The sequence below is a fragment of the Peromyscus leucopus genome, chromosome 6, assembly GCF_004664715.2.
Source record: "Peromyscus leucopus breed LL Stock chromosome 6, UCI_PerLeu_2.1, whole genome shotgun sequence".
Lineage (NCBI taxonomy): Eukaryota > Metazoa > Chordata > Mammalia > Rodentia > Cricetidae > Peromyscus > Peromyscus leucopus.
Window position 1 is genome coordinate 49,363,644 of NC_051068.1, and position 22,005 is coordinate 49,385,648.

Sequence of the window (22,005 nt, forward strand, 5' to 3'; positions counted from 1 at the left end):
AAGAGCAAACACAAAGAAAACTATGAGCCTATGGAAAGAGCTACAAAATGGAATGCCCAGGAGTAAGTAGACAATATTGTGGAAATGACTATTTTACTAAAAACTGTTTATAGATTTTGTGTAATCCCAATCAAAATCCTCTCTCATTCTGTGAAGAGATTAAAAAGAAAATCTTTTGTTTTATTTATTTATATTTTTATTAAGAAATTTTTATTCATTTTACATACCAACCACAGATCCCCCTCTCTTCCTTCTTCCTGCCACCCCAGCTTGCCCCCAATACACCCCTGTTTCATTCCCCTGAAAAGGTAAAGCCTCCCAACAGAGCCTGGAACATTCAGTTGGAGTAGGTCCAAGCCCATTCCCCTGCCTCAAGGCTATGCAAAGTGTCCCACTGTTGGTAATGTTCTTCCATGGATCCTGATCCTACTGCCTGGCGGGCCCTTAAGCAGATCAAGCTACACAACTGTCTCACTTATTCAGAGGGCCTAGCTCAATACCATGCATGCTCCATAACTCTTGGTCTAAAGTTAATGAATTCCCACAAGCTTGATTTGGTTGTCTCCATAGGTTTCCCCATCATGATATTGATGCCCCTTGCTCATAGAATCCTTCTTTCCCCTCTTCCACTGGTCTCCTGGTGCTCGGCCTGGTGCTTAGCTGTTGATATCTGGGTCTGCTTCCATCAGTTACTGGATGAAGATTATATGAAGACATTTAGGGTATTCACCTATCTGATTACTGAGGTAAGCCAGTTTAGGCACCCTCTCCACTATTGCTAGTAGTCTAAGGTGGGGTCATTCTTGTGGATTCCTGGGAACTTCCCTAGCACCAGGTTTCTCCCTATCCCCATGATGTCTCCCTCTATTAAGGTATCTGTATTCATTGCTCTCCTACTCTGCCCCTCTTCCAGCTCAACCAGTTCTCTTATGTTTCCATCCCCCTTTCCCTACCCTCTCATGGAGATCTCATCTATTTCCCCTTCCCAGGGCAATCTATTCATCCCCTCTAAGGGTGCTCCCTATTAGCTAGCTTCTCTGGAGCTGTGGGTTGTAGTCTGGTTATCCTTTGCTTTATATCTAGAATCCACTTATAAGTGAGTACATACCATGTTTGTCTTTCTGCATCTGGGTTACCTCACTCAGGATGATATTTTCTGGTTCCATCCATTTGCCTACAAATTTCATGATGTAATTGTTTTTTACTGCAGAGTGGTACTCCATTGTGTATATGTACCACATTTTCTTTATACAGTCTTATGTTTGGTTCTATCCTAGGCCCCTGGGCTGTCCTGCCTCTAAGTCCTGGTCCTCCAGGCATAATCAGAGACGTACTTCCTCTCATGGTATGGTCTTTAGCTGGACCAGTTATTGGCTGGATACTCCCATAATTTCTGTGCCACCTTTATCCCAGCACATCTTACAGACAGGATAAATTGTAGGACAAATTATAGGTCAATGGTTACATGGCTGGATTGCATTCCCAATCCTTTCACTAAAAGTCTTTCTTGGTTATAGGAGATCACTGGTTCAGTCTCTGTATCCCCCATGACTAGGAGTTTTAGCTAGGGTCATCCTTACAGATTTATGGGACTTTTCATTACAGTAGGTTTCTAGCTAGTCCAAGAAATGCACCACCCTCCATTTCAGTTGTCTCTCCCAATACTCTCTCCCTCAATGCTCCCTCTTTCTGATCTCTTAATGATTCCTGATGACAATCTGCTACACTTGTAGATTGGTGCCTAATCCAATTGTCCTCAGAGAGGCTTCAGTGTGTAACTGGTGGAAACAAATGAAGAGACCCACAGCCAAACATTAGGCAGAGTTCAGGAATACTGTGGAAGAGGGGGAGGAAGGATTGTGGGAGCCAGAAGAGTCAAGGACACCACAAGAAAACCCACAGAATCAACTAACCTGGACTCATAGAGACTGAACCTCCAACTAAAGAGCTTGCATGGGACTGACCTAGACTCTCTGAACATATGTTACAGTTGTGTAGCTTGGTCTTCTTCTTGGACTCCTAACCATGGGAGTAAGAAGGCTGTCTGACTCTGTTTTTTGGTACCCTTGGCTCCTACTGAATCCTAGTCTAGCCTTAATAAGAGAGAAGGTACCTAGATTTACTGAAACAGGATATGCTATGATATACATGGGAGGTCTGTCCTTTTCTAAAGAGAAATGAGGAGGAGATGATGAAGGGGAGAGGGACAGTTGGAAGGAGAGACTGGAAGGAGAGGAGGGAAGAAGGGAAAAGTGATCAGGCTGTACAAAAATAAATATATTAATTAACAACAAAAATTAAAAATCCTAAAATTTATAGAAAACCACAAAAGACTCTGGATAACCAAACAACCTTGAATAAAAATAGCAATTCTGGACAACCTGCCATTTCAAGTCTTAAGATGCATTACTGAGACATAGCAATAAAAACAGTATAGTACTGGCAAAGAAACATACGTATAAACCAATGGAACAATGGAATCGAAGACCTAAGCATGAAGAGATAATTTTGACAAAAATTCCAAAATATATACTGGGGAGGGGGGAAGCATCTTCATCAAATAGTGCTGGGAAAACTGGATTTCCACATGCAGAAAATTGAAAAGTTTCCCCTATTTACTATCTTGAACAAACACTAACTCCAAAGAAATCAAAGACGATCATTGTAAAATGAATTGATAAATATTCTTATTTTTTTAAAAAAAATAAAGCCAAATATTGGCATGAAAACTGAGAGATCAGAAAAGCAAAAAGAAGCCACCACATTATTACTGCTAGAAAATCCTCAGCCCAGGAGATCTACTTCCTGTATACTCACACCTATATTCTTTCTGTGCCCTGCCATCTTACTTCCTCTCTCTGCCTAGCTATATCACTTCTTCTTTCTGCCCAGCTTTATTACTTCCTATCTGTCTGTACAGACATCCAGACCTCTATGGTTAACTAGAACTAAGATTAAATTGTGTGCCACCATACCTGCCTCTGTTCCCAGTGTGGCTTTGAACTCACAGAGATCTGGATGAATCTCTGCCTCCCGAGTGATAGGATTAAAGGTAAGTGTTACCACGGCCTGACCTATTTATTTAATATAGTGGCTGACTTTATCCTCTGATCTCCAGACAAGCTTTATTTTTTAGAGCATAAATAAAACATTAACACATCATAACTGAGGCCCAACCCAATTATGAAATTTATTCGCTCATACAAATGGTAGACATACAAACTGGCAGACAAAACTCTCATATACATAAAATAACAAAAATAAAGACATGTTTCAAAAAGTAGTAACTAATACTTCTTTATCATAACAGAGTAACTTAGAGATTAAAACACAAAGTAATATATTTTTAAAATGATGAAAAGAGGACAAAATTCACAATAAAATAATTAATATTTGGAGAATATAAATGTTCAGCATTTTCATTTGCTCACTACATGTTGCATAATTCTATTTAATTATCTAAATACGTCTTGATTATATATAAATAGTATGTCAGTAATACCTTTGATATAACCCATTTTCTCTTAACATTGAGTGTTTGAGTTTAGGAAGTCCATCTACACCTGAAGATATTATCTAATTCTATAATCTTAGTTAAATGAACTTCATTCTTAATAAATAAAACATATGAGATGTGCAACATATCTGTCTAATTTTAATTACTTCCCAAAATTAAGAGAAAATGTAATACTTTTATAAGGAAATATGACAGAAAGAACTTACACTTCACTCACTGTTCTAAGACACATTATAGAATAATACTTATCACATTCCAGAATAGATACAGAGAACTCATGGGTAGTGATTATTCTTGACTACTATCAGACACACTTTGAGATTTAGAAACAGGCAATAAAAGGAAACCCATTTATATGTAAAATTATATGTATTAATTTGAAATAGACTTTGTTTAGAGAGTCACACTAAATAATATTATAATGCCTAAAAATAATGGCTAAATGCTGTTTTGAGACATTTATCTCACATGAGAGTAGAAATACAATTAAGTTGTGAGATATCTTGAATGTTCACATTGGTTATTTTAATAGTTTTATTTTCCATTTTTCTAATATTAGTATGCTTATGTAACAGTTCTACCTAATAACCTATAAGATGTCAATGCATTATACCTTTCTATCAATAAAAGGCTTCATAGAAATACTGCCCATCAAGAAAAGTACCAAAGATAATTCACTGCCCTTTTTGCAAAAGAATATTTTCTGTTGATAATAAATGGGAGGTAATATATAATTTAGAAAATCATGCAAACTTTAAAGGAACGATTGTGATATTTAGACAACGTTAGTGTTAAGCTGGAGAAAAGGGGAGGATTCACATTTGCAAAATAATGTTGGAGCAGGACTCAATGACCAGGACTTAACTCAACATCTACATCAGGCCAATAATTAGTTATAATCAATTCTTTGTGAAACGATCTGGCCACCCAGTAACACTATGCCCATGATGGATTCGAAATTTGACAACTATTTTTGTTTCGTTTATTGAGAGGGTTGAGGAGCCAGACCAGAGCCATGACAGTTTTCTGATAGCCCTGGCCCAGACTAGCCCTTAGTTTCAGTTTACTGGAACTGGCTGGAGCTGAGCAAGCAGTTCTCAGGAAGACCACAACTCAGGGGCAACCAATCAGCAGGTGCCCCCGCAGCCTTCTGCTGGCTCAGCAGTCATCCCACAGCCTTCTGCTAGCTAAAGATAGCTTTTCCTACCCTTCTGTCCACAAGCCCCTAACCACTACAGCCTTCAATCAGTCAGCTCCCAGACTAACCTTTCCTCCACCAATCAACATCAGATTAATCCTTCCTCCCTGGAATTCCCCTAACTCTGCTTCAAAGGAGTTTACACCCCTCTACAGGGTCGCTATTTGCCACCCCATCGTGCTGGAAATAAATGCTCTTGCTAACTTGCATACATGACTGCTGGTCTTTCTTGGGGGGTTCTCTCAGACCCTACTATTTATCTGTATAAGAGCTTTGTACTTCAGTCATTTTGTATGCAAAATTGTAGATATACAATAACTAATTCTGTGTCTGCTACCATATCTGAGTTTTGCATAAAGCACTGTCTCCCTTGGCAGTGAACTCAGTGCCCCAAGTCCTTATATCCTTGACATTTTGGCGTCCTAAATGGATCTTATCCTTTACAAAAGAAACAAATAGAATAATTTTACCATTAGATTTTTACAAAAAAAAAAAAAAAAAAAAAAAAAACTAATTTAGGTACACTCCACAGTTAGATTGTACCGTATCTTGATATTTGGTAGACTCTCTGTTTTAGAAAGCTCATAGGCATAGATACGGATCCTTTCTATCCTCAGTATCACTGCTTGCTCATCTGATAAATAGCAAAAATTCCCAATCATTTTGTCTGAGGGAAGATTTAATGAATGAGATATTCTTAGATTCCTGCCCCCATCCCATCAGAGGCATAACTCTTGATTATATTTCTTTTCTATGTAGAATTCCTGATATTTCGGGCCAACGAAATGGCGGCGTGACGTAGTTTGGTTTCCATGGCAGCGTAGCGGTCTTTCTGCTTTTGGGAGTGTCCAGCATGGCTCCGGTCTCTGAAAACCAGTAAAATTCCAGTGTATTTTGATAGGAATAGAGGGCGCCTGGGAGTGAGGAACTCTACCCTAGGGCAGCTGAAGGCGAATAGGCATCGGAGTAGGAAACATGAGTGCTGATCCCAAGAGAAAGCCGCTTGTGCAGCCCCTTCATGACTTCTGAGCACATTCACCAGAAGAACCCAAGGATACATCTTTCCCATAATGTGGAATGACCTGACACACAGGTAAAATCAGCAGTTCTGGAATTATCTTTGATATGATGGAAAACAGTAAGGAAGAGGAAACTAACTCCTCAGAAATTCCCATATTGTTAAGACCATTACGATCAAAGAGGAAAAAACCTTCAATTGTGACAAAATGTGTAGAATCCGGTAATAAAAAACCCATGGAGGAGACTATAAATGTAAAAGCTACTCCTCAAAACTCAGAAAATGATACTTCTATGCAACACTTACCAAAAGGTACAGTGATTTCACAGCCAGACCTTTTCCTGAATGAAGACAAAAATGATTTTAAAGTGACTGAAGTTAGAAGCAAAAGAAAAATGAGAATTGAAAATTTCAAAAAGCACAGAGACAGATTTGGGGGGATTGTGAACTGCACTGCTTGTGGACAACAGGTCAATCAATTTCAAAAATATTCCTTTTATAGACACCCTTCACTGAACGTCCTCATCTGTAAGAACTGCTTTAAGTACTACATGAGTGGTGACATTAGCCGTGGCTCAGATGGAACAGATGAGCAATGTAGATGGTGTGCAGAAGGGGGGACCTTGGTTTGCTGTGATTTTTGCCACAATGCCTTCTGTAAGAAATGCATCCTGTACAACCTTGGTCGAAAAGAGCTATCTACAATACTGGATAAAAGCCATCAATGGCATTGCTACGTGTGTCGCCCAGAGCTTCTGTTGAACTTAGTCACTGCATGCAACAGTGTATTCGAGAATTTAGAACAATTGTTGCAAAAAAATAAGAAGAAAGAAGTCAACAGGGGAAAGAATAGTGAAGTGTGTGACCATACACCCATAGCTTCTCCAAGAAAGAACAGCCTCGGATGTAATGGAGAAAAATCAAAATTAGATAATTCTTGTTCTGATTCTGTACCCTGTGCTTACTCATCACTAATTGTGCCCCAAGAGATGATAAAGAAGACCAAAAAATTGATTGAGATAACATCCAACACAAACTCCAGCTATATTAAGTTTTTAAGACAGGCAGCAGATAATTCAGAAATGAGTTCTTCTGTGAAGTTATGTCAGCTTAAGGCTTTTAAATCTGTGTTGGCTGATATCAAGAAGGCTCATCTTGCCTTAGAAAATGACTTAAATTCAGAGATTCAAGCTTTGGATGCTGTATACAAAGAGAAAACTACCAAAGATCTTAAAATTACACGTGTTTATTCTAAAACAAAAATTCAAAAGGGGAGAAAGTCCTGTGCTACAGAAAATCAATGTTTTTTAAAGTTGGATGCTAGATCAACAACGAAGATGAGGGACAGCAAACATTTCACAGGAGAGGATCGAAAAGCAAATAAAAATGAAAATAAGAGATCAAGTAGGAAAGATGGACCTCAGAATGAACCCACTAACACTTACGAAGACTTTGGCATAGATGTTGTGTCTGCTTCTTCCTCAGTTCCTGAAGACATTTTTGACAGCCTTGAGACTGTTACAGAAGTTCAGAGTTCAACTGATTATCAAGGAGATAGTAACAGTGGGACCGAGCCAGAACTGGAGAGCTCACCTCTAAAACTGAACTTTCCTTCAAAGGCTATTAGGTCAAAAATTACAGCAAAAGTACGAAAAGAAATATATGTTAAACTCACCAGAGTGTCCCTTTCTAATGCTTCAATTCAAGGCACTGACTTCCAACAAGTTCCACAAGAGAAAAAATTCAGTAAACGTTCTAAGATGGCCCCTGTTTTGGAGAAATGTGGAGCCAAAGAGGAAAATAGTGAGAATGAACATTCGGGTGAAAATAATGTTGCATCAGTCATAGAAGAATCTGATCTTCGAAGATCCTTACATGTAAAAACCAAACGCTTGAGGCAACAGACAGAAGCCAACCTTTCAATATCAAATTCAGATGAAGAAAGCAATGAAACCATTAAAGAGAAGAAACGCTTGTCAGTTCTGATAAGAAGAAAGGCTAAGCAAAAGTATTCTGTTACAGCTATTGATAAGCCTAAACCTTATAAGGTGCCCAAATCAAAGCAAGCAAGGATTGTAGATCAAAGTTCCGATTCTGATGAAATCCAAGCAGTCCTCACAGAGGTAAGCCAGATGCGTCACTGCTCTTCAGACACTGGCATTAATGAAATACAGGTAATTCATAAAATGCAAACAAGGAAAGATACTAATGAAAAAAGAAAATTGAGAACTTCCACTTCTGGTTCAGATTTTGGCATTAAAAAGGGGAAGCCAACTAAAAGCTCTATAATCTCTAAAAGAGCATGCCAAAACTACTCTGAGTCTTCTCATTATGACTCAGAATTCAAAAGAGAGATAAAAATGATGAGCAACATTGGGCCAGACAGAGGGATCAAGAAAAGTGTTTCAAATAAGAAAGACTGTGACTCTTCTGAAGATGAAATGCAGAGTGAAATTGCAGTGGATACTGAAAGGAAGGAAAGGGTGACCACTGCACAGGGAATATCTGATGGCACTGATGGGAAGTGGGAAGAGAATTTCACTGGAGCAGATGATTCGGTCAAGAAATGCAAGCATGAGGTGGAATTGAGAGAGATGCTTTATAAGAAGCAGCTACATGTTTCCTCTGATGGCACTGAAAAACCTTCAGGGCTGGAAGGGAATGTGAATATTCCTAAGGACAAAATACTTGTTAAAACTAAAGAAAATATTAAACACCTGAAAATCAAAGCATGTAGAACCATGCAGAGTGGTTCATCCGATGCTACTGATAAATTTCCAAAGAAGGAAGAGAGTGATGAGCCTTCGGGTTATAAGAAGCAGACCCGAAAGAAAACTGCAGCAAAAGGAAAGAAAACCACTCATGTGGAGGAAGAAACAGTCAAGGGAGAGCAACAGCATGAGTCTTCATCAGATGCTCCTGAGAAATTCCCTGAAAGAGAAGAAACTGCTCATTTTCTTAAAGGAATAAAAAAACGTAAGAATGACACTACTGATGGAGAAAATAAAAGCAAAAGAATAAAAGATAAATTATCAAAAAATAAGGAAGAGTTATCTGATAGTGTTGAGAAGTTTCAAGGAACAGGAGATAGTTGTGATTCTTCAGAAGATAAAAAGAATAAGAATGAAGTGCCTGGTAGAGAAAAAGAAAAATGCATTTTGCCTGGACCAAGTTCAAGGAAAAGGCCAGCATGTTTATCTGATACTGAAAATTATCGTTTGAAAGGAGAATGTTGTGATTCTGCCACTAAGAGACAGAAAAGAATTAACTTGAGAGAAAGAAGAAATTTAAATTCAAAGAGAACTGCCAAAGAAACACAAAGTGATTCATCATCTTTTGATTCTATGGAAAGTTCAGAAGATACTAAAAAGCAGAAGAAACAAAGAACTCCAGCCAAAAAGAAGACAGGCAATGCCACAGAAAAACAAAGAAATTCCTTAAAAACAACCACTAAAAGGATGCCAGCCAACAATACTTCTCCTCCTGATAATGTAGATGATGGGCGGTATTCTGTAGGTGAGGAGAGCAGCGATGAACAGAAGATAAAGCCTCTGATAGAAAGTTTCGTGCTGCATACTCACCCTAGATGCTATCAGTCTTCAAGAGATGATGATGCCTTATCAACATCAGTATCTGTCATAGAAGACAATGTTGATGACAACAGTGATCCTGAGAATAGGATTGCCAGAAGGATGCTTTTAGAAGAAATTAGAGCCAATATTTTCTCTGAAGATGAAGATTCTCTACAAATGATGAATCATAAGGAGGATAAATAAACAAGTGAACTTTACAACAAAATGAGGGACTCCTAGAAGAGAAGGAAGGCCCAAATCAAGTCAATTCTGAATCAGATTCATCTATAGAACCTAAGAAGCCAAGATACAGACAGACCTTTGAATTATAAACTGCCTGTGAGAGATGGAGAGTCCAGAAAAGAAAAAGTTCAAAGTCTAAAGAGCATGAAGCCAATGGCAGAAATCGAAGGAAGGTGAGCAGTGAGGAGTCAAATATACTGGCTTTCAAGAATCAGCAATTAGTGAAGAAGTCAATGAATTTGAGGAGGGAAAACAACCAAGAAAAGGGTCTGCACAGAAAGGAGAATTAGAAGAAAATCAGTAGAAATACAAGCAGAAAATTTCAAGAGGGTTCATCCTCATGAAAAAGAGACATTCTGAAGAAAGAGTGGGGGAAGAGACAGAACTGGAGGAGGAAACTGATAAAACTAAGTCATCTATGAAAGGCAGAAGGAAAATTTGGAGGATTCTGAAAGCTGATAAAACTATGAGCAGGAAAAAATATTCATGCTAGCATTTTTCCCATAAAATGAGTTTTTGTTTTTTCCTTCATCTCTTATTCTCCCCTGTCACTCTCTCCATCTACTGGCTTACTCTCCCTTCTCATACTTCATCTTGCCCTCCTTCTGCCTTCTCCAGTGCTTCTCTTATTTATTTAGTTTAGGAAAGAATTATACCGTTCTACCACTTTCATGCCTCCTTTCATGGACCCTTGCTTGCTCTCTTTCAAATATGTGGCCTTTTAAAATGAATTGTTACACACATCTGTTTATTAGTATTCACATATATATTATTAAATACGTGAATATAAATCACTCAGTCTGTATAATATTATTTGTATTTATGTTTTCAGGGTTGATCATTTGATATTTAATAACCAATGGGTATGCCTTTACTTTGGGACAAAAAAATTATTTCTCCCACCCTCAGCATTCCTTAGTTGCCTCTTGATTCTCTGTGTTGGGTTAACCCTAAGGTTGCAATAGTGACTCACATTCCTGGGTGGTAACTAGTAGCTCCCAAATTGAACTCAATATTATCTCACCACGGGGAAGTCATGCACAGTACCAACACCTCAACACCTCTTTGCCATTCACGGCCTCATTCATTTCACCTGTGTGAGAGTGGTTTCGTGTTTTATAAAGGTCAATTATATGACACCATACAGAGTAGATTAGATGTGAAGTGCAATTTAACATGCTGATAGGACAAATGGAAATACAATGTAAACTGACACCTAGGAAATATTTGAATATAAAATGTTAAATGGGGGAGCTGGGGAGGTAACTCGGAGCTTAAGCACATGTACTCCTCTTGCAGAACATTCAAGTCAGGTTTCCACCAACTGTGTGAGCATCTGCACTCTTACACATGCATACACACACACACACACACACACACACACACACACACACATACACACATTTAGAAATAATAAAAGTAAGTAATGAAAAGTATTAAATAACTATTCAAGGAAAGAGACTAACTATCCATTTTAATTAAGTGTGTATTAAATAATAAAGCAAGATTATGATGACTTAACAAACTATCTTAAGTATTAGCAACTCAACAGTATTAACATTTATTTCTTATTATAAGGTCCTCTTCATGTTACATGTCAGGATTACTATTACCAGAGACTCTTTCCAAATCAGCATCTTTGTTTTTCACAAAAACAAAACAGAATCAGGATATTGTACCAGAGTAATACAAAAATTTAGTAAGGAAACTTACTGTTCTTTTGCTCCTTTGTCATTATTCAAAACCAGTAATGGTCACATGTAATTTCATAGTAACATATGTTGGAAGGAAAATGTATGCATTGGTGACTATTGTTAACACTACTTACAGGATCTATGCTAGCCACCAGTAGATCAGGTTAAGAAAATGTGATTGATGTGCAGTTGTATAAATCATTTCCATGGAACACAGCAAACGTAAGATGCAAGATAACGATGTAGGACTATATATAAGGTAGCTTAACATGCATTTGTATGAGATGAAAAAAATAGACCAGTTTTAAGGAAATACCTTAAGTATTAAGGAAATACCTTAAGATGTATTTGAAAATTACTCAACTGATGATATCCAATAATATGAGTCTGAATCATTTTACACTTTCTATTTTGTCTTGTTTTTCTGAGAAATAAAAATCACTCTGTGTAGACCCTTCTCTTCTGGAAATTACTATGTAAATCAGGCTGATCTCAAAATGCAGAGTTCTACCTGTATCTTCCAAGTGCTGTGATTAAAGGCGTAAAACATTTTACCCAACCTGAATCATTTTATTGGATTACAGCATATAAATTGTGATAAAAGTGGAAACATTGGATATCAAAACATCCATCATGGATCTGGGTGGTTGGCTCTTCAGACAAAAGCACACGTGCATGCAAAGCTCTTACAGAAGTTTTGGATTGGCTTCCCAGACTCCACCCTAAGGTTAACAACCACTTATGACTCCGAATCCAGGAAATCTAATGTCCCCTGAACTTCAGTGGCATCAGGTACACATGTGATGCACATACATACATGAAGGTGAAACACTCATACAGATAAACATAAAGGAAAATATAAAAATAAGTATCCATCATGATCTATGTTAGTAGCCCAATATCTAGAAGGATAAAATGTTCTGCCTGTCTCTTAAGTTCTTTGATTTTGCTTTCTTTTTTTTTTGGTTTTTTGAGACAGGGTTTCTCTGTGTAGCTTTGCACCTTTCCTGGAACTCGCTTTGGAGACCAGGCTGGCCTCGAACTCACAGATATCTGCCTGCCTCAGCCTCCTGAGTGCTGGGATTAAAGGCGTGCGCCACCACTGCCTGGTTGCTTTCTTATTATACAGTGGATTTTACTCATAAGTAGCTTTACTATGAGGATATTTAAAATTCAGAAGTAATGATTAAGATTATACTAAATGAAAATTCCCCATAAAGTGACTGACAAATTTCATCATTTAGTGGATCTCTCTACAGTTTTCTACACATATACTTTGCAGGAAAAAGGAGAAGCAGAGTTTATGATGTAGAACACTTCTATATTCAGGCAAGAAACACAAGTATATAATTTATTACTCCATGAATAAATGTTTGCCATTGCTCTCTGATCAGTTGGTTTTAGATATTGAATTATTGACCAGCATCTGCTCTTAGACCAGATTGCATCCTTATTGAGCTTTTGGTTCATATGTTGCTTTCTCTGTGGGAAATAAATTGTTTCTCTGTAGGGAGCCTTCAGTGCTTACTAATAAGTTGTTCTCTTGCTAGGCTTGGACTTGGGAATGCTGAAACTTAAATTCTTGTTTTTATTACATTGAGACTATTGTGCTATTACATTAGTTCTGATAATTCAGACCTTTTACAAGAGATATATTTAATGTCAGGCATCATTTACATATACTTTTGAATATTTTGTTAGAATGTATCATTAAGGGTTAATTTTTAGTCAGGGAAAAATATTATAGCACTAAGTTTCCCACATAATTAAATGTACTAAATGTTTTACAAAGGAATCTCAGCTCAAATCTAGCAGCTGTTGATCTTTTAATATTACATTTGGATGTATTAAACAATTAAGTAAATGAGAATACTAAATAAATTATGTTAAGGTAAATTCATGAGGGTAGTTTTTAGAATAAAATAAAACACTATTTTATCTCTACATAATTATTATGATACATTACTAATACAAAATATTATTTTATATATTTATATAATTTAATTTTAATTGATTTTTTATTTTCATTCTAGGTACTTACTCTCATTTTATTGATCTTTAATTTTAATAAATCTGTATACTAATTTGATGTGTGCTTTTAATTGTGTATGTGTGTGCATGCAGGTGAAGGGGCTGATTCTCTCATACCCCAACCTTAGTTCTGAAGTCTAACTCAGGGAATGAGGTTTGTCAGGAATTGTCTAAACACACTGATTCAGCCAGCCAGCCATTTCTTCTAATGTCTAAAGTGGATCAGCTTCTTGTGTGCAGTGCTCTACTTTCTTTCTGCAAATTGAAAACGCTTTTTCTTTCCCTCCGTATATTCTGATTATGGTTTCTACTTCCCCAACCCTCTCAGATCCTATCCGCCTCCCCTGCTACCCCAAATCCACAGTTTTTGCTCTTACTCATAAAAAGTCATCTAAATAAATAAGTAAAATAATAACATAATAATAATAAAAAATTAAATACGGTTAAATAAAACAAACAAACATGAATAGGGCAAAAGCAACAAAAGGGAAATAAAAGAGTAAAGGGGAAAAAAACAAACAGGAAACATATATGACATAGAGACACAAACAGAAATCACATAGAGACACAAACAGAAATCACATAAAGAAACAAAAGAGAAGAGAAGAAGAGAAGAGAAGAGAGAAAAGAGAAGAGAAGAGAAGAGAAGAGAAGAGAAGAGAAGAGAAGAGAAGAGAAAGAAGAGAAAAGAGAAGAGAAGAAAGATGCCTAGACAACACATTATGGGAAAAATCAACCTCTAAAACTACCTCTAAAACTAAAAAAGCTTGCTTTTTGTTGTCTGTCTAATGATGGGCATGGGGCCTTCCCATTCTCATCACTGAGACCCAGTTGACATAGATCAATGTGGGGTCCTGCCCCACCTGGAACTTAGGTCACCCGTGAAGAGGAAACCTGGAACCAAGGAGAGGTTAAGTGCATGCCCCTCACTGTCCTTCCACAGCCTCCCTCTTACCCAGAGACAATCAGACTCAGCAGGGAGTCAAGTCAAGCAAGAACTTATTTATTGTTAGGCAGTAAGCCTCTTTTATAGCAAAAACCTCAGAACCCTAGGAGGGGGTGAACGAACCGACCAATCACTTTAAAGGTCACCCTATTTACAAACTGTTTAAGCCCTGACATCATCTCCTGATCTTAGTATCTTATCTCAGCATTAACAACTTGAGCTAACTTCATTCCTAACCATTTGTCTCTAATCTCCATACAAACAACCCAAGCTAACTTCCTCTTAGCCATCCTTTGTATCTACTCCCTGCATCAACAGCTTAAACTAACTTCCTCTAGCACCATTTGTATCTACTCTCTGCAGTAAAACCAGCTTAAAGTTTAAGCTCTGTTTGCCTAACTTTCTCCCAGTACCCTCTTTGTATGCCCCACAGACCAATGCAGGCCCTGTGTGTGAATGCTGTCTCAGTTTCTGGGAGTTCATATGCACATCACTTTCGAATATCTGTTCCAGGGTTTCTCACCCTTTATCTTTTAATCCTTACCAAAAACATTAATATTTCTGACCCTGTATAAACAACCAGATATGTGACCAATACAACCAGTACAGAAAAAAAAAAAATGGTTACATTTTATTGAGTTGTTCCTCAAAGGGGTCCTATATTATCACTCCCCAGAATATTACAGGTCATTTTCAATAGTATTGGTCATCCTCCACTCAAATTAACCTATGTCTCTCTTGCTGAAGAAACTTACATTGGTGTACATGGATAAATCAACCCGGTGCTAAACTAGAAGCTTCATTTCCTAATGACCAGCATTCATAGTGTTGAAAGGTTCTATACATGTGACTGGAGAAGGAGAGTAATCACTAATTTCATTTAGTTGTGAAACCTATGAGCAAAACTGGTAACCTGCCTACATGATATTCTAGGGTAATAAAGTGTTATGGGAGTAAAATTGTTTGGTGGGAAGGCCCGGTTGGTGAAATACAACCCATGGTTGTCACTGTCAATCAGGCCAAGAGCCAGAGACTAGACAGTCTATAGACCCTAAGAGAAAAACTGTTACACTAATTCCAATAAATAAACACAGCAATAAAATGACTCCTAATCAAAAAGTGTTAGAATGAGTGCATCTCTTTACTCTCATCAGAGAAATGCTTTTTGAAGCACATAGTAATTAACACAGAGACCAAAAACTGGACAACACACAGAGAATGAGAGACTCTGTAGCTCCCAGCCTAAACTGGGATGTCTGTATCACATTCCTCACTCAAGGTTCAGGGATACTTATGGAATAGGAGGCAGAAAGCAAGAGGAAATGGACGACTAAAAAAAAAAAAAGTAACATTTTTCCAAACAGAATATTGTTGATGCACCTATGAACTCACATAGACTACAACAGAATGCATAAGACCTGTACAAGTTTTACCTAGACTGAAATTCCAGAATAGGAAAGGAGAATTGAATGTAAAGTAGTAGCACACTTAACAAAGAATCTATTTTAAAATGATAGCTTTTGTGTGAAAGAAATTCAACTTTTATCCATGTAGCAATACAGGATGTGTTCTCCATACTCCATGTCAAGACACATGTTCTGGAATAATTTAGCAACACTAAATAGAATCCGCGTTTTGTTTGTTGTTTTGTTTTTACCATTGTTTTTATTTTGTGTACATGTGTCTGCTTTCTTTTTGCTTTGTTTATTTTAAAATTTTTAAGAGAAAGTAAAATACAAAGTGGGATTTGCTGAGAAGTGATTCCCTGAGAAAGAGTTGGAAGATGGAAAAGAATAAGATAAAAATGTATTGTGTAAAAATTTTAAAAGTATATGAATGATGACACTTTAAAATAATTGAGATTGCTAAATAAGACTGAAAAGAAATGATTACTTAGTATAACCATGGAAAATAGCTGAATGTCCTGAAAGCAAAAAAGATTATTAACTTGCCCCATGAAATTCACATTTTTCAAGTGTGTAAATTATAAGGAAATCATGCTGGAGCGGTTTAGGGAGAGAGTAATAAGTTTTGTCTGTGGAATAAAAGAAGTTTAATAAATGAAAATATTGACTTGGTTAGACTGTAACACCACTAAAATAGAGCATGAGCAAGCTTATCCAACAATAGGGCTATGCCAGTGTGTGACTGGATGTGTCTTACTATCCTCTAAGATAATAGGAGATTGACAGGTATCAGATGAGGAGTATTGAAGATAACTCCCTTAAATATTATCATGATTATGATTATTCAGAAGTTTTGGGAATATTTCACTAGAGTATAAGAGAAACTAGTAATCTGAAAACTTTATACTACAGAAAGGAATTTGTGTGTGAAAATATGAAACGTGTGAATACCATAAAGAAATATCAAAGATCCTATATTGGCATATGGATATAGGATACTTCATTACAATGGCTCCAGCAATAGGGGATAGGTTCAATTATAATTTAAATATAAATTCTTCCTATAATAACCTTACACATGGCTCAGAGGTTAAGAGCACTGCTTGTTCTTCCAAAGGTCCTGAGTTCAATTCCCAGCAACCACATGGTAGCTCACAACCATCTGTAATGAGATCTGGTGCTCTCTTCTGGCCTACAGGGATATGTGCAGGCAGAACACTGTATACATAATAAATAAATAAATCTTAAAAAAATCTTACACAGGTCTCAAAGTTAAGAGTTAAAAAAAAGTTAAGTTTCACCTGAAATAATATATGGTATGCAAAATGTGAATCAAAAAACATCAATTTATATAAACATGACTCGTGTGTGTTTGTGTGTGTGTGTGTGTGCGTGTGTGTGTGTTTGTGTGTGTGTGTGTGTGTGTGTGTGTGTGTGTGTGAATGGACATGTAAAATGGGCTTCTTTCCTCTACACAATTTGTCCTGTAAACAATACTGGGAAAATATATACAGATACAAAAAATATTAAACATTTCTACAATTGCAAGATAACAGTGTAGACCCATCACTAAAAAAAGTTCTCTGTAATGTACCCTCTGAAATTACTATGGGCATAAGTCAACAGCTATGGGAATAACCAATCTATATGCTAACCTTTGCTCAAACACCAATTCACATTGACCTTGTTCAAGTTACTTAATTCTACTTAAGTTTTCTCATCTCAGACAATAAAGACCTTATCTAGATGTGAGTAGTAGATATTGATTAGCCAATAATCTGAAAGCTCTGTGCACACTGAAGAAACAGGACATGGAAGATAAAGTCTTATGGGAAACTAGATTTCAGTTTAAGTTTTCAGTGACAATATATGTTATTCTTGTTGCTGAAACTGGAAAGATTATGTTTTGAAAAGTATGATCATTTAAAATTTTTGCAGTTATTACGAGGTTGTCACATATAATTTTACCCCAAATTATTACTGGCAAACAGAAATAATTGAGACATATAAAATAGAAAAATTTTCTTCAAGTCCTTTTTAATACTTTTTATAAAGTATTCATTTAAAGGCAGGAATTTATGTAATATATATATAAAACTAAAATCACAAATTAGTAATAAGATACAATTCTTAAGCCAAAATACTAACATTATTGGTTTTTAATAATCTAATAATACAAATTTTGAGATAGTTATGATACAAACTAAATCATTTACCTATAATTTGACATAAACTACATAAATCATAGCTATTAGGATCTGCAGAAAATATGTTTGTTGGAAAGCTAAATGGCTAACCCAATTTGTGTTTCACATATATATGTATGTGTGCAGTTTTTTTTGTTTGTTTGTTTGGTTTTTAGAGAAAGAGTTTCTCTTTGTACGTGTCTGTCCTGGAACTCTCTCTGTAAACCAGACTGGCCTTGTACTTAGAGATTTGCCTGTCTCTGCCTCCTGAGTGCTAAGATTAAAACCCGTACCACTATCACTTGGCATGCATGTGTATTTTAGGTAGCTAGTAGAACTGTAGACATCCATATTACGTTTTTGGAAAGCTTTTAGTGTCAGCTGTCCCTGAACCTAGCCCTTCTTATCTCCTTCCCTCTGATCCTCTTTTCGTTTTAACCCTCCTTATTCCACTATTCACCTTTAATCATTTATACCACTGTGATGGATCTTCCCTCTCTCCTTTATTTCCCGATCCCATGGCCCCTAGTATTTCCCTGACTTCTATGTGTATCACAAATGGAACACAAACATCTGGGTGTCCAAATCTAATACACACAAATCCAAGAAAACATGCAACATTAGTCTTTCAGAGTCTGACTTATCTCACTAAGATTTTTGTCCAACTCTATCCATTTACCTGTGAATCTCACATTTTTCCTTAATAGCTGAATAATATACTATTGTCTAAATTCATACATTCCTAACCCGTTCATCAGTATCTAGCTCCAAATCTTCAGATGTGAGTAATTTAACCGAAGTAACCACATAATCATGAAATTCAAAAGGGACTATGGAGGAAGGGTGTGCGACCTCTTGGGAGGGAAATTACACTATATAGGTATATGAAAGACAAATGGAAAATGCTTGTGGGTCTATAATTGGAAAGACAGAAGGAGGACCACAGAAGAGGGAAGCAAATTAAACAAAACTAAGGATGTTCAGGAAAACAAATATAATTATATTATTTTATATTTATATATTATATACATTGTGTGTATATGTTAAATATAGGTATACTACTTGGGATGATAATTTTCATCCCAAGAGATGTAGACTACTTCACTATAAAAACAGTATCAGTTATAAAAAAAAAAAAAAAAACCTTCTTTCAAGCTGTACGTCAAGGGAATCCAAGAGATTTCCTAAACAATATAGCCTTGCCCTTGGTTGCCCCCAGAATTTGAAGATGGGATACTATTGATGAAGACAGCATGAACGTTGGTCATAGGACTCAGAGAATTAGAGAATTTGACTGGAAAGCATACTCTGTGAGGCTAGACATTTTAGTATGGGGGAAGAAAGCAACTGATAACATTACCCAACTATAATGTCTATGAACCACAATGTACAACATGGATAGATGTAACCAAAGATACACTAGTGGCACCCTGTATAGGAAAATAACATAAAATTATCATATCAAAAATGTCCTGGTTTTGGTATAAATATCAAAAATGTCCATTTCTATCATCACATTTTTCATAATAGGTAATATATGGAGTAAATGTAAGTATTCAAAAAATGTAATTATGCCGGGCGGTGGTGGCGCACGCCTTTAATCCCAGCACTCGGGAGGCAAAGGCAGGCAGATCTCTGTGAGTTCGAGGCCAGCCTGGTCTCCAAAGCGAGTTCCAGGAAAGGCGCAAAGCTACACAGAGAAACCCTGTCTCGAAAAACCAAAAAAAAAAAAAAATGTAATTATATATATATATATAATCTATAGATAATAGAATATCATGACCTTATGTAGGGGAATTTTTTTATTCATAACAAAAATGAATGAAAAAGGCATTGTTTTAAGTAAAATACTAGACATTACCATACTAAAATAATGTTCTCTCCCATATGTAAAATCTAAAAAGATCAACATTGATGGTGGACAGTTCTTAGTACAGTGCAGAAACATGAAGAAGCAGGGTGAAAATTGAAGTGTATTTGACCCCTAAAATATTTTCTTTATATTGAAGTCATTCAGACAATTCCTATTTTTAGCTTTCTGCAATATACAATATAAAATAGGAGTCCACATTTGGCTAGCTGTGCAATGATGCCACATCAAACATTTTACTTTTCCATTCCTTACTGTGTTCTTTTTGCTTGAGATAGAGCCAACATTTGGAATATGTTGTGGCCTTTTACAAAACAAAAAAATTGCCTTTTTTCTTTCTTGAACAAGGTGTTCATCTTCTGATAGGAACTACACTGAATCTTCATTTCCTTTTAAACAGATGAATATTTTAGTAGTAGTCATTCTTCTGGTCCATGAAGATATATGTTTCAATTTTGCTATATCCTCTTTAAGCTCTAGAAAAAATTTTATATTATTTCATGCCTTTAAATTTATTTAGAGTTATTATTTTACTATATGAAATGTATAAATGCAATTTTGTTTTTGTTAAACTGCAGTTCACTTTTAGAAAGTTGAAATGTCCATTCCTTTCAGATTTTCCAATTCTGTGGAGTACAGGTTTTTGAAATATGACCTGATGATTCTCTGGATTTCCTTATTGTCAATTGTTATGTGTCTCTTTTCATTTCTGATTTTGTTTATTTGAATGCTCTCTCTCTCTGATTTTTGGTTAGTCTGGATAAGGGTTTGTCTATCTTGTTGATTTTCTCAAAGAACCAACTCTTTGTTTCATTGATTCTTTGTATTGTTCTCTTTGTTTCTATTTTATTGATTTCAGCTCTGAATTTAATTATTTCCTGGCATCTCTTTTTCCTGATTGACTTTGCTTCTTGTTCTAGAGCTTTCAGGTGTACTGTTAAGTCACTAGTGTCATATTTCTCCAACTTCTTTATGTGGGCATTTAGTCCTATGAATTTCTCTCTTAGCACTGCTTTCATAGTGTTCCATAAGTTTGGGTATGTTGTACATTCATTTTCATTGAATTCTAGGAAGTCTTTAATTTCTTTATTTCTTCCTTGACTCATTGGTGATTTAGTTGAGCATTATTCAGTTTCCATGAGATTATAGGCTTTCTGAAATTTTTGTTGTTGTTGAAATCTAACTTTAAACCATGGTTGTCAGATAGAATACAGGAGGTTATTCCTTTTTTTTTTTTTTTTTTTTTTTTTTTTTTTTTTGTATCTGTTGAGATTTGCTTTGTGACTGAGTATGTGGTTGATTTTAGAGATGGTTCCATGGGGGTGCTAAGAAGGTATATTCTTTTTTATTATGGTGGAATGTTCTGTAGATATATAGAGAAGCAGAGTGCTAGGGAGATCCCCAGGATCCACAAAGATGACTCCACCATAGACTACTGGCAATGGTTGAGAGGGTGTCGGAGCTGACCTACGCTGGAGATCAGATGGTTAAACACCCTGACACCATCCAGTGACTGATGGAGGCAGATGCAGAGATCCACAGCTCAGTCCCAGGCAGAGATCCAGGAGTGCAATTGACAAGAGAGAGGAGAGATTCTATGAAAAAGAGATATTGAGACCATGATTAGAAAAAAGTAGAGACAACTAGCCAAACTAGTGGACATGCTTGAACAGTGGACCAATAGCTGAGGAGCCCCCATGGTACTAAACTAAGCCCTCTGGATAGGCAAGACAGTTGTTTAGCTTGAACTGTTTGGGGGTACCCCAGGCAGTGGGACTAGGACCTGTTCCTAGTGCATGAGCCAGCTTTTTGGAGCCTAGTGCTTATGGTGAAATACTTTGTGCATCCTTGGTACAGGGAGGAGGGGCTTGAACCTGCCCTGTCTGAGTGTGCCAAGCTCTGCTGACTCCCCTTGGGAGACCTTGCCTTGGAGGAGGTGGGAATGAGGGGACAGTTGGCTGGGGAGGGTAGGTGGGGTAGGAGGAGGGAGGACAGGGGAATCTGTGGTTGACAAGTAGAATGAATAGAAAATTTCTTAATAAAAAAAAGAAAAAGAAAATTGAAATGTTATTGATTTGGGTATTATGCATCAATGGTAAATTAATTTACTAACTTTAAAAGGTCCTAATAGGTGTTTTTTTTTTTTTTTTTTTTTTTTTTTTTTAAGTTTTCTACTAAACATACAATTTATCATCAACACATAATTTATCTTCCTCTTTGTTGGGTATGGGGTACATTAAATCAAATTGTTAGCTAAAAGGGCCAGCCATATGGAAACTCCCAAACAACCTAGGATATTACCAAGGCTAGTGGATGCTCTCCAC

The 22,005-nt window shown here is 36.6% G+C and overlaps 1 protein-coding gene across 1 annotated transcript; it reads left to right on the forward strand.

The window, feature by feature from the left end:
* The first annotated feature begins 5,547 nt into the window (after positions 1-5,547).
* On the forward strand, positions 5,548-10,342 carry LOC114691743 (transcriptional regulator ATRX-like). The gene is given in 1 exon segment (XM_037206659.1): positions 5,548-10,342. A coding segment is annotated over 1 exon segment (3,819 nt). The 5' UTR covers positions 5,548-5,690; the 3' UTR covers positions 9,510-10,342.
* Positions 10,343-22,005: the final 11,663 nt, after the last annotated feature.